Here is a 14,355-nt window from a genome sequence, read left to right on the forward strand (position 1 = left end):
TCAGACTGACGAGAAAGCTTAACTTGGCATCAGTGTGGCAGATAGGCAGGAAGCGTATAGAGCCTGAGTCAGGGGTAGGAAGCTACTACAAGCTAAGGAATGGATGGTGAGGACTTGAACTAGACTGGCTGCAGTGCAAGCAGGGAGGAAGGAAATGAGAAAGGACTCCCAAAACATCAGACAGGACTTTGATCCACAAAATATGTAAGTTGGGGAAAGGCTGAACACCATAACAGTATTTCCAGGCTAAGCAACTGAATGCAGTTTGATGATGTCATTAACCAAATAGGGAATAGAGTGGAAGGATAGAATGGAGCAAACAGAGGAAATAAATTCTATTTCCAGTTACGATTCAACTGAAGTTCTTTGTAGACCATTTAGATGGACCTAGAACAAGAATAACTTGGAAATTAAGATTTGGAGTTCAGAAAAGAAATTGAAGCTAAAATCTTAGGTTTGGGAGTCAACAGGGTATTTGGTAACAGTCGAGGACATTAGAATGAAGGGAACTGAACAGGGTATTGTTCATGTAGAATCAAAAGTATCTAGCACAGAATTAAAGATAAATCAGGTTTTCCTGTTAACTTTACTTAACCATACAATCGTAATTTTAATAAGGCCTACACATAGTACCATTAAAAATAAACAGAAGTTAATGTGAAGAGTAGTAATATAAAAATTATCTGCAAACTGTAGGACAACTTTAAATATAACTGTATCTCTGAACTTATTTAGAATTCTTCAGTCTATCAGTTTGGAAATACTGTAGTTTCTAGCTTATGAATAGCACATTTATCAAGTTGCCTCCTCATCTATATCACTACTTCCCTAAATGAAACAGATACTTGGTGATTTACTTCCTACAAAGTAAAGTCAATATACATAAACTATTAAGTCAACTCACAAAAAATACAGCACGTATTTAACAAATGCAACTTCTGATATCAAGAGATGATCACTTAAAATATGTCTGTGTATGTGTGTGTGTGCTTGTGTGCCAGGCAGTTTTGTGAAATTTCTCAGCTTTAGTAATCGAAATTCCTTATTGGGTCTGGACTTATTTTAACAGCAAAAAAGCAAAAACAAAACCAAAGTTAAGTTCACAAGGCCATGCTACTTCCAGAGTGAATGCTCTTGTTTGGAGTGGGTCTCTGAAATCTTCATTTTTAAAAGGCACATAGGTAATTATGATGCAAGTTCATGTACTATACTTTGAGAAACATTACCATATATCAGATTTACATTTTAAGACTTTTAAAAAAATGTTGAGAAATGTTTACAGACTGCAGAAAACTGTTTTAAATAAGTGTCATATGGTTCAAGTAGAAAATACATTTTCTTTATTCAAATCATGTTGACGTTCAGTATATTTTGAAATACACATGAAGTTATACCAAAGCTACATTTTAATCTCATCACATTCCACTCCAAATTCTTTACCATTTACCAAAAATAACTTTTTATAAAGCTTACTATTTTGTCTATTATACAGACTATCAATCTATAACTTTTTGTGTTTCTCTCAAAAATTAGAATAGCTTATGAGGATATTATATAAAACTAATTGGTATATTACACACCAAACATAAGTACAGATTCTGTACAATGTAATAGTGTACATATATATTACAAGAAACTAAATGCCTTGTTGAAAGTAATTTTTTTTTTTTTTTTTGAGATGGAGTCTTGCTCTGTCACCCAGGCTGGAGTGCAGCGGCGCAATTTTGGCTCACTACAACCTCCACCTCCTGGGTTTAAGCGATTCTCCCACCTCAGCCTCCCTAGTAGCTAGGATTATAGGCGCCCGCCACCACGCCCAGCTAATTTTTGTATTTTTGTAGAGACAGGGTTTCACCGTGTTGGCTAGGCTGGTCTTGAACTCCTGACTTCAGGTGATCTGCCTGCCCCAGCCTCCCGAAGTGCTGAGATTACAGGGGTGAGCTACCATGCTTGGCCAAAGTAATCTTTTAAGAAGTCTTTCACGGAAAAAAATTCTGCATTACAAAATGTGGTGGCTTGAGTAACAGTTACTTTTCTTTTATGAATTTCTTTCAGTGGGCATTAACTGTCCATTTAGCTTCATTAACAGTTTTACCACGAGACCAGCCTACAAAGTAAAACATGTCAATAATAAATATAAAACATGTAAGAATGTTTAAAGGACATTCATGACACTGGGCAGTTCCCTATCTATTTGAAAGGGAACTTTCTTATCATGAGACAGCTTGTTAAGAAAGAGTATAGAGGGGATATTTACTCAGGCTTTTTGAAGGGACTTAAGACGCAATCTGCTGGATACAGCTAGGGGGCACAGGTAGGTCAAGGAGATGGAAGACTACCTAATAACTTGATAAAAGAGACAGGTAATACTGACCAGAATGAAAAGACATGGCAAAAGAGTTTGTTATAAAACTGAAACAAACTATTCAGATAAGTTTCTGATTCTTCCTTGCTCAGAAGGCCTGGCTTTTTTCCTTGGTCTTAAATATTTTAATTTCATGGAATATTACAGGTTTTCCTTGAAGTTACATGGATGCCACTTTAAAAAAAAGAAGTAACTTTACTAACACAATAGTTCATTATTACAAGTCCAAAATAAATGATACTTACCTGTTTTGTATGTACTATAAAGCTCATTTTATTTTCCATGCTATGGATCTGAAAACAAGTATCAGCATCTCCCAATTGCCACATAAAACAACCATAGTTAAGACTGATGAGTAAAGCCTACAACATAATTGGAAATAATTATATTAAAATATATATTAAAAACATCACCTATTTTTTCTTACTATCTACACTGATGTAGTCTGGTCTAAATATAATGATTCAGAATGCTTTTTTAAAAAAATTATTATACTTTTAAGTTCTGGGGTACATGTGCAGAATGTACAGTTTTGTTACATAGATATACACACGTGCCATGGTGGTTTGCTGCACCCATCAACCCGTCACCTACATTAGGTATTTCTCCTAATGTTATCCCTCCCCTAGCCCCCAACCCCCTGACAGACCCCAGAATGTGACATTCCCCTCCCTGTGTCCACATATTCCTCATTGTTCAACTCCCACCTATGAGTGAGAACATGCGGTGTTTGATTTTCTGTTCTTGTGATAGTTTGCAGAGAATGATGGTTTCCCAGAATGTTTTAATGAAGCCTTTTCAAAGCACCCTGCACTAACCTCACACAGCCTGCAGCACAGAATCATATAGATTGGTAGACTCTCAGGAGACTGCCGTGAGCAATATTTGTTGTATAAGATTGACAAAAATTTTTAAAGATGTCAATTCTATCCATGGCTTTCAGGATAATGAAAGGTACCACCTTTGTTTTCTTTCTGCAGGTTAAAAACTATCTCTTTATTCAGTATCTTTCTTTTGGATATTTACATAGTATTTTCAGATCTGTAGTTTATGCAACTGGGTTAACATGTTGACTTAGACAATCTTATCCCACTGAAAATAAGTACACTGATATATTTATTGTAAAAGTAAGCATAATTTAAAAAATTACTAACATACCTTTCATAAATTCAACAGAGCTTTTCTTTTTTAAGGACAGTCAAGTGAAGCAATGGGAGTGGGGAAGAACTGTGATTGGTTGTGATCAAATAGTTGTACACACTACTGCACAAGGACCAGCCAACAACAGAACTATTTATAAAGCAATATTAATGATTCCTATACTTTCCTATTATAATATTGTATATAAGCATTCAATATATCCTTGTTAATAACAATTCTCTCCTAGCAGTAACTTCCATTTTCTTGCCCTAAACGTATATTCTTTGTGTACATATAAACAAAGAAGTGGTCCATGGCATTTTTAAGATACCTATGTTTAGAAACATTTTCTATAAATAGCAATTCTTATAATATTGACCACAAATACTAAACTAAGAATATGCCAGAAAGATAATGGGTTAGGAGATTTTTAAAGTAAGGTTCTGTCTGGGAGGTGGAGGTTGCAGTGAGCCGAGATTGCCCTACTGCACTCCTGCCTGGGCAGCAGTCAGACTCCGTCTAAATAAATAAATAAATAAAATAAAGTGAGGTTCTGTGAATGAAACACAGATAATTTATGCGAGTATACATTAAGTATAAGGAAAAACTAATAGTATCTTTTAAAAATGGCTATCTACATTTATATTGTAAAATATAACCTTATACATAGAATACACTAAAATAGCTACTTATCAAGGTACAGACTGAAAGAGTCAAGATATCATACTACCTTAAACTGCCTTTTCTTTTAAATCAATCAACTGAAACTTCTTTATTCAAAAGCCACAAAATAGTCCATCAATATGGCTTCAAAACAGCTCAATATACAGAAAAAAATACAACTGTAGTATAGTTACTTCTCAATTATGGAAGTCAAATTTCCAACAAAAGTACTGAGCCTGTAGTTATAGAAGGTAGAAATACTTGATATAAAAAACACAACTGTGTCCCATGGCTTTTCCTGAGAATCTCTGATGCTAATGTATCCCATGTAGTGTTTTAAATGCAAATGAAGGTATTTTTGCAGATGAAGGTGTTTGCTCTATTTTTGCAAAGCTTGTGGAATGCAATCCTAATAGATCTTGGTGAATCTAAGACAACTGAGGACGAGCTGGTTGTTCCCACATTTGATGGCTGAAATATGTAATTATCTTAAACCTTTCAAAGGTGCCATAAATTTATCAGTGGTTTACAGAGAACAAGGTAATGACTAGATGGATAGAAAATATCTTTACTCCTTGGTTCAATCACCTTTTTAGATACCCAAGAATAGCATTCCTATTTATAGTTCAAGAAACTGAATCTCTTATCTAAGAAAAAAGCAGACTGTTAATTAAGAATATTACTGTCATCCTTCTGTCTGTTACTGCTATCTCATTTATTTGACTCCTGGCTCAGAGTATTATATATAATATGAAATGGTATATTTAAGTGTTAAATAATATTGCTAAACCTTCATTTGAATACTATATAAAACTTTGTATTACTGCCAAAAATTGGAAAGCTAACAAACATAAAATATAGTTTAGAGAAATGGCACAGCATCACCATCCAGTTCTACGAAGAACGATTTGCAGATGTTGGTATAAAATGCTCTTAAACAGCAGAGGAAAAATTTCTTGAAATGGTGGGGGGCATTTCTTCTTCATTTCCTTTAATGAACTTAGTACAAGAGATATAGAAAAGTGGTTACAAGCTAATAAACAGTAGCCTATTTTGTGTGGGCAAAATAGTTTTAACAGAAAATGATGGTGTGGTGGTTCACACCTGTAATCCCAGCACTTTGTGAGGCCAAGGTGGGAGAATCACCCTGTAGAGATAGGGTCTCAATTTGTTGCCCAGACCAGGAGTTTGAGACCAGCCTGGGCAACAAAGTGAGACCCTATCTCTACAAATAATAAATTAGTAGGGTGTGGTGGCACATGCCTATAGTCCCAACTACTTGGGAGGCTGAGGCAGGAGGATTGCCTAAGCCTAGAAGTTTGCAGCTGCAGTGAGCTATGATGGTGCCACTGCACTCCAGCCTGGGCAACAGAGTGAGACTGTGTCCTAAGGAAAAAAAAAAAAAAGGAAAGAAAAAGAAAATGGTAAGCAAATGACCTAAAAGCAAGGTGACTGGAAGAGAGCCGTCCCCAACCTTTTTGGTGCCAGGGATCGGTTTCGTGGAAGACAATTTTTCCACAGACACGGGTGTGGGGGATGGTTTTGGGATGATTCAAGCGCATTTCATTTATAGTGTGCTTTATTTCTATTACTATTATATTGTAATATGTAATGAAATATACAACTCACCATAACGTAACATCACTGGGAGCCCTGAGCTCGTTTTCCTGCAACTAGATGGTCCCATCTGGGAGTGATGGAAGACAGTGACAGATCATCAGGCATTACACTCTCCTAACAGGCATGCAACCTAGATCCCTTGCATGCGCAATTCACAAGAGGGTTCATGTTCCTATGAGAATGTAATGCCACCATTGATCTGACAGGAGACAAAGCTCAGATGGTAATGCAAGTGATAGGGAGTGGCTGTAAATATAGATGAAGCTTCGCTTGCTGCTCATCTCCTGCTGTGTGGCACGGTTCCTTACAGGCCATGGACCAGTACCAGTCCATGGTCTGGGGGTTGGGGACCCCTGCTAGAAGAGACTTCAAGCAATTAAGCTCCAGGTCAATTACTAAACTCAGACCCTATTCCACCCTATGTTCCCAGATAGTTTATCTCCATTCACACGTATATCTATCAAAGTAACTGTTGCCCTTAAAGATGACCCTGAAAATTAATATAAAATGACTAAACTATGACTGGGATATTTCAGGAAGTTATGTGATTATAAAGACCTATTAAGACATATAAAGGGGTGAGCACGGTGGCTCATGCCTGTAATCCCAGCACTTTGGGAGGCCGAGATGGTCAGATACCCTGAGGTCAGGAGTTCAAGACCAGCCTGACCAACATGGAGAAACCCCCCTCTCTACTAAAAATACAAAATCAGCCAGGCATGGTGGCACATGCCTGTAATCCCATCTAGTTGGGAGGCTGAGGCAGGAGAATCGCTGGAACCCCAGAGGCAGAGGTTGCAGTGAGCCAAGATCGCACCATTGCATTCCAGCCTGAGCAACAAGAGCGAAACTCATCTCAAAAAAAAAAAAAAAAAAAAAAAAAGGACACATAAAAATGAGGAAAATAAAAACTACGATGAAATTTCCTAATCTAAATGCCTTTAAAAAATGCATAAGCTTATTACTTTAACCGATTTGGTCTATTCTTAACAAATCTTAATTAACAAATTACGAGGAAGGTGGATCACTTGGGGTCAGAAGTTTGAGACCAGCCTGGTAAACGTGGTGAAACCCTGTCTCTACTAAAAACACAAAAATTAGGTGGGCATGGTAGTTCATGCTTGTAAGCCCAGCTACTTGAGAGGCTAAGGTGGGAGGATTGCTTGAACCTAGGAGGCAGAGGTTGTAGTGAGCCAATATCACACCACTGCAGTCCAGCCTGGGTGACAGAGCAAGACTCTGTCTCAAAAAACAAAACAAATTAGATTTGATTTTTATTAGCTTCCTATTATAAACTAAAAAGCTGTTCATCCCATTTAAATGTGTTAAATATGCTAAAAAATAATTGATAAACCTGTATTTTATAATGACTTATGGTTAGAAAAAGGAGCACCATACACTAACTTCTAACTGAAGAGCTCTAAAGTGGGATTGAAAAGGGTCTGACCCACCTACCGCTGCTGTCACCTGTGCACATAGTGCCAGGAGGTCAACCCACCTGCCTGCTACCAGCACCTGCAAACACCAGAGGTGGGCTTGGAGACAAGCCTGCCATGCCCACCACTGCCACCAGCACACATTGTCTAGGGTCCTGAGGACAAGCCCTGCCCACTGCCACTGTCAACTGTGCCTAAGCATCTAAGGGCCTGAGGACTGACTCAACTAGCATGCTGCTGCCATTGTCTGCACACACCATCAGAGGGCCTGATGACACGCCTGTTCCGCCTGCTATTGGTGTCTGTACATGTCATCTGGGGGCTTAAGGATTGTTATGCTCTGCCTATGCCTGCTGGTGCCCACATGCACTATCTAGGGGCCTGAGGAAAGGCATCCCCTGCCGACTGGCACAACTACTAGTGCCTGAGCACTGGCCTGCCTGGAGTCACAGTCCCCAGAAAAGCCTACTACAGCCTTCATTAACAACCACAGTCTAAGCCACTGAGGGACTCACAGACACAACTAATGCTCATTAAAGCTGAAGAAATCATACGGAGACTATACTACTGCACTCACCCAGAATCAAAGCCAAAGCACCGTATCTAACCAACACTATAGCTACATCTATAGGAAAAAGTCTTTCCTTACAAAAGCCAAGGCATAAAATAGGAAGAAGTAACATCAGATGTACAGATATAAACATAAGAATACAAAAAACATTGAAAAGCAAGAAAACATGACACCTTCAAAGGAAAACAATAATTCTTCAGTAACAGATCCTCCCCCCAAATTTTGAAAAGCCTAATAAAAAAATCAAAATAATGATATTAAAGAAACTCAGTGTGATCTAAGATATATAAGATAACAAAAGTATATAATCCTAGAATGGAAGAACTCAATAAATGAAATAAAAAGCACAACTGAGAGCTTCAACAATACACTAGATCAAGCAGAATAAAGAATCTGTATACCTGAAGGTATCTTAACCCAGGCAGACAAGAAAGAAAAGAAAAGAAAAGAAATTAAAAAAATGAAGAAAGCCAATGTGACATGTGAGGGCACCATAAAGTGACCAAACATTTGAATTCTGAGATTTTAGAAGGAGAAGAAATGGAGAAAGACAATAGCTGAAAACCCCCTAAGTCTTATAAGAGATGTAGACATCAAATATACCCAAGCAGATCTGACCTAAAAAGGTCTTTCCCAAGGCATGTTACAGTCAAACTGTCAAAACTCAAAGACGAGAGAATTCTAAAAACCATAAGAGAAATGCATCAGGTCACATATAAGGACATTGCCATCAAACAAACAACAGATTTCTCAGAAGAAACTACAGGCCAGAAGAGCCTAGCATGATGTATTTAAAATGCTAAAAGTTAAAAAAAAAAAGGCTTTATATTAGGTTGGTGCAAAAGTAACTGCGATTTTTGCCATTGTTATTAGATCTAAAGGGAAAGACAGACTCCAATACAATAATAGTTGGGGAATTCAACACCCCACTCTGAACACTGAATAGATCAAAAGAAATTAACAAAGAAACACTGGATTTAAACTGCACTTTAGACTAAATGGATCTAACAGCCAGGTGCAGTGACTCACGCCTGTAATCCCAGCACTTTGGGAGGCCAAAGTGGATGGATCACCTGAGGCCAGGAGTTTGAGACCAGCCTGGGCAACAACCCCATCTCTACTAAAAATACAAAAATTAGCCAGGTGTAGTGGCACACGCCTGTAATCCCAGCTACTCAAGAGGCTAAGGCAGGGGAATTGCTTGAACCCAGGAGACATAGGTTTTACAGTGAGCTGAGATTGCTCACTGTACTCCAGCCTAGGTGACAGAGCAGGACTCTGTCTCTAAAAAAATACAAACAAACAAACAAATAAATGAATGGATCTAACAGACATTTACAAAACATTTCATCCATCAGCTGCAGAATACACATTCTCCAGGATAGACCATCTGTTAGGCCAAAAAAACAAGTCCCAATAAATTTTGTAAAAGTATCTTAGATCACAATGAAATAAAACTATAAATCAACAACAAAAGAAATTTTGGGAACTGTACAAATAAATGGAAATTAAACAACACGCTACTGAATGACCATTGGGTCAATTAAAAAATTAAGAAGGAAATAAATTTCTCAAATGCAATGAAAATGAAAACACCATATACCAAAACCTAAGGGATATAGCAAAAGCAGTGTAAGACGGAAGTTTACTGCAATAAACATCTATGGCAAAAAAGTAGGAAGATCTCAAACACTTAACGATGCACCTCAAGGAACTAGAAAAGCAAGAAAAAAACCAACCCTGAAATTAGCAGAAGGAAAGAAATAAGATCAGACCAGAACTAAAAGGAAGAAAGACTAAAAAAGAAAAAAGAAAAAAAAATTACAAAGGATCAACAAAATGAAAAGTTGGTTCTTCAAAAAGACAAAATGAGTAAACTGTTAGGTAGACTAACCAAGAGGAAAAGAAAATCCAAATACACAAAATCATAAATGATAAAAGAGACATTATAACTGAGACCACAGAAATAATAAAGAATCGTTATAGACTATTAGGACCAATGAATGATAGGCTAACAAATTGGAAAACCTAGAGGAAAAAGACAAATTCCTCGACACAGACAACCTACCGATATTGAACCAGTAAGGAAAAGAAAACCTCAACAGATAAATTCTTGGTAATGAGGTTGAATTGGAAACAAAAAGTCTCTCAACAAACAGAAACCAGGTAACTTCACCGCTAAATTCTACCAAACCTATAATGAAGAACTAATACCAATTTTCTCAAAATGGCCCAAAAAACTGAAGAGGATTCTTCCTAACTCATTCAATGAGGCCAGCATCATTTCAATAACAAAACCAGACAAGACACAACAAAAAAAAAGAAAACAAGAGTCCAGCAGTCATGATAAACACAGATGCAAAAATCATCCACAAAATACTACCAAACTGAGTCCAACAACACATGAAAAAGATAACACACCATGATCAAATGGGATTTATGCCTGGGAGGCAAGGATGATTCAACATATGCAAATTAATCAAAAACCATACAATAGTTTCAATAAGTGCGAAAAAAGAACTTCATGAAGTTCAAGATCCTTTCATGATGAAAAAAAAAACAACTCTCAGCGAATTCACATAGAAGGAACATACTTCAATCAATAAAGGCCATATATGACAAACCCACAGCTAATATCATACTGAAAGGGGAAAAGCTGAAAGCCTTTCTTATAAGAACTAGAATAAGACAAGGATACCCCACTTTCAACTACTCAGAGCCTTGCTCTGTCGCCCAGGCTGGAGTGCAGTGGCACAATCCCGGCTCACTGCAAGCTCTGCCTCCCAGGTTCACACCATTCTCCTGCCTCAGCCTCCCGAGTAGCTGGGACAGGCGCCCGCCACCACGCCCGGCTAATTTTTTTGTATTTTTAGTAGAGACGGGGTTTCACCGTGTTAGCCAGGATGGTCTCGATCTCCTGACCTCGTGATCCACCCGCCTCGGCCTCCCAAAGTGCTGGGATTACAGGCATGAGCCACTGCACCCAGCCTCAACTACTCTTAATCAACGCAGTACTGGAAGTACTGGAAGTCCTAGACAGACCATCAGGCAAGAGAAAGAAATAAAAGCCATATAAATTGGTAAACAGGAAGTCAAACTGTCCCTCTCTGCAGATGACATGATCTTATATACAGAAAGACCTAGACTCTACCAAAAAACTAATAGAACTGATAAAACAAATTCAATAAAGTTGCAGGACACAAAATTCACATACAGAAATGACTAGCATTTCTATACACCAATAATGAACCAGCTGAAAAAGAAATCAAGAAAGCACTCTCATTTACTATAGCTACTAAAAAAAATTAAATACCTGAGAATAAATCTAACTAAAAAAGTGGAAGACCTCTGTAACTAAAACTACAAAACACTGATGAAAGAAATTCAAGAGGACACCAAAAATTGGAAAGATATCCATGCTCATGGATTGGAAGAGTTAATATTGTTAAAATAGCAATATAGACCAGTTGCAGTGGCTCATGCCTGTGATCCCACCACTCTGGGAGGCCGAGGTGGGTGGATCACCTGAGGTCAGAAATTCAAGACCAGCTTGGCCAACATGGTGAAACCCTGTCTCTACTAAAAATACCAAAAAAAAAAACCCAAAACAAACAAACAAACAAAAAACTTAGCTGGGCATGGTGGTGCAAGCCTGTAATCCTAGCTACTTGGGAGGCTTAGGCAGGAAAATTGCTTGAACCCAGGAGATGGAGGTTCCAGTGAGCCGAGATCATGCCACTGCACTCCAGCCTGGGCGATGAAGCAAGACTCTGTCTCAAAATAAATAAATAAAAAATAAAACAGCAGTATTACCCAAAGCAATCAAGTAATTCAATGCAATCTTTATTGAAATACCAATGACATGCTTTACAGAAATAAAACAAAATTCTAAAATTCATTTGGAATAACAAAATATTCCAAATAGCCAAACCAATAGTGAGAAAAAGAGAACAAAGCTGGAGGCATCACACTACCTAATTTCAAAAAATAAACTACACAAACCTACAGTAACCAAACAGCATGATATTATTGTAAATACAGATCCCAATGGAACAGAGAACCCAGAAATAAATCCATGTATTTACAGCCAACTCATTTTCAACAAAGGTACCAGGAACAAACATTGGGGGAAAAACACCCCATTCAATAAATGGTGCTGGAAAAATTGGATACCCACATGCACAAGAATAAAACTAGACTCCATCTCTCACCATATACAGAAATCAAGTCAATATGGATAAAAAACCTAAATGTAAGACCTGAACGTATAAAACTAGTAGAAGAAAACATAAGGCAAATGCTTTCGGACATTGGTCTAGGCAAAGACTTCAAAAGCATAGGCAACAAAAACAAAAACAGACAAATAGGGCTATTTAAACTATTAAGCTTCTGCACAGTTAATGTTAACAATCAACAGAGTGAGAGACAATGTGGTGAATGGAAGAAAATATTTTCAAAGTGTTCATTAGACTAGGGACTAATATCCAAAATTTACAAGGAAATCAAACAATTCAACAGCAAAAGAACATATCCCATTATAAAGTGGGCAATGATTAGAATAAACATTTCTCAAAAGAAGACATACAAATGGCCAAGAAGTATATTTAAAAATGCTCACCATGAGTACTCATCAGGGAAGTTCAAGTCAAAACCATAATGACATTTCATCCCACCCCAGTTAGAATGACTATTATCAAAATGACAAAAACATAACAAATGCTGGTGAGGATGCAGAGAGAAGGGAACTTTTATATGGAGTTAGTGGGAATATAAACTAGTATAGAGCCATTATGGAAAACAGTGTAGAGGTTTCTCAAAAACTAAAATAAAACTACCATATGAACCAGCAATCTCACTACTGAGTATTCTTCCAAAGGAAAGGAAATCAGTGGGATCCTGCAACCCCATGTTGACCGCAGCATTATTCACAATAGCAAATATATGGAATCAACCTAAGTGTCTACCAGCAGATGAATGAATAAAGAAAATGTGGTATGTGTGCACAATGAAATATTATTCAGCCATAAAAAAGAATGAAATCCTGTCATTTGCAACAACATGAATGGAACTGGGGGTCATTTTGTTAAGTGAAATAAGCCAGGCACAGAAAGTCAAATATCCTATGTTCTCATATATGTGAGACGTTGATGTCACGGAGGTAGAGAGTAGAATGACGATTACCAGAGCTGGGAAGGGTAGCATAGGAAGGAATAGGGAGAGGGTCAGTTAATGGGTACAAACATACAGTTGGATAGAATGAATAAGCTGCGGTGTTTCATAGTACAGTAGTGTGACTATAGTTAATAATCTATTGTATATTTCAAAATAGCTACAAGAGATGAGTTGAAATGTTCCCAATACAAAGAAATGATAAATATTTGAGGTGAATTTCCTAATTACCCTGATTTGATCATTATTTATTGTATGCATGTATCAAAATATGAAATGTACCTCATAAATATGTACAACTACTATGTATCAATTTAAAAAATGAGTGGGGCCCAGTGGTTCATGCTTGTAATCCCAGCACTTTGGGAAGCTGAGGCAAGAGGATCACTTGAGGCCAGGAGTTTGAGACCAAACTGGGCAACATAACAAGATCCCGTCTCTGGGGGAAAAAAAAAAAGCCAGGCATGGTGTTATGTGCCTGTAGTCCCAGCTACTCAGGAGGCTGAGGTAGGAGGACTGCTTGAGTCCATGAGTTCAAAGCTGCAGCGAGCTATGACTGCACCACTGAACCCCAGCCTGGGGAAGAGAGTGAGACCCTGTCTCAAAAAATAAATACATAAATCAAAAAATTTTAAAATGTAAAAAACAATAAAGAAGCTCTGAAGTATTCCAGTGGATATTCAGTCCCTTCCATACTTCATCCTGCTCCCCAAAAGGTTCTTGTACTAATTATAATTTTTCAAAGTGAAGCCCTTGTGTCACATATAATATTTTTTTCATGTCTTTTTCAATTAACCTAACAAATGTTTTAAACAGGCAACATAATCACAGAGTTAAAACTTTTGGCCGGGCGCGGTGGCTCAAGCCTGTAATCCCAGCACTTTGGGAGGCCGAGACGGGCGGATCACGAGGTCAGGAGATCAAGACCACCCTGGCTAACACGGTGAAACCCCGTCTCTACTAAAAAATACAAAAAACTAGCCGGGCGAGGTGGTGGGCGCCTGTAGTCCCAGCTACTCGGGAGGCTGAGGCAGGAGAATGGCGTAAAGCTGGGAGGCGGAGCTTGCAGTGAGCTGAGATCCGGCCACTGCACTCCAGCTTGGGCGACAGAGCGAGACTCCGTCTCAAAAAAAAAAAAAAAAACAAAAAAAAAAACTTTTAAGTTGCAAAATGGCCTTGTTATGGACTGAATGTTTGTGCCCTGCCTCCCAAAATTGGTATGTTGAAATCCCAAACCCCTAGTGTGATGGTATTGGGAGGTAGAGCCTTTGAGAAGTAATTATGTCATAATTTATGAGAGCAGGGCCCTCATGAATGGGATTCACGCCTTTATAAAAGGGACCCCAAGACAACTCCCTCATTCTTTCTGCCATATGAGGCTACAAGGAGAT

General features: G+C 38.0%; 1 protein-coding gene across 14 annotated transcripts in view; it reads right to left on the minus strand.

The window, feature by feature from the left end:
• Positions 1-1,317: 1,317 nt before the first annotated feature.
• The window catches only part of LOC105475490 (KRIT1 ankyrin repeat containing), a 46,833-nt gene continuing 33,795 nt past the window's right edge, over positions 1,318-14,355 (minus strand). For 12 of the 14 annotated variants that reach the window (XM_024790885.2, XM_024790886.2, XM_011730785.3 and 9 more), the window contains 2 exons: positions 2,611-2,727; positions 1,318-2,107 (listed from right to left, as the gene is read on the minus strand). In XM_024790885.2, coding sequence (XP_024646653.1) covers positions 2,039-2,107; positions 2,611-2,727 — 186 coding nt within the window. In that variant the 3' untranslated portion in view covers positions 1,318-2,038. Of the gene's footprint in view, positions 2,108-2,610; positions 2,728-5,797; positions 5,856-8,585; positions 11,566-14,355 lie in introns of those variants that run through there. The other 2 variants (XR_011622128.1, XM_071094831.1) reach the window with 2 other exon arrangements.

This window comes from Macaca nemestrina, chromosome 4 (genome assembly GCF_043159975.1).
Source record: "Macaca nemestrina isolate mMacNem1 chromosome 4, mMacNem.hap1, whole genome shotgun sequence".
In the NCBI taxonomy this organism is placed as follows: domain Eukaryota; kingdom Metazoa; phylum Chordata; class Mammalia; order Primates; family Cercopithecidae; genus Macaca; species Macaca nemestrina.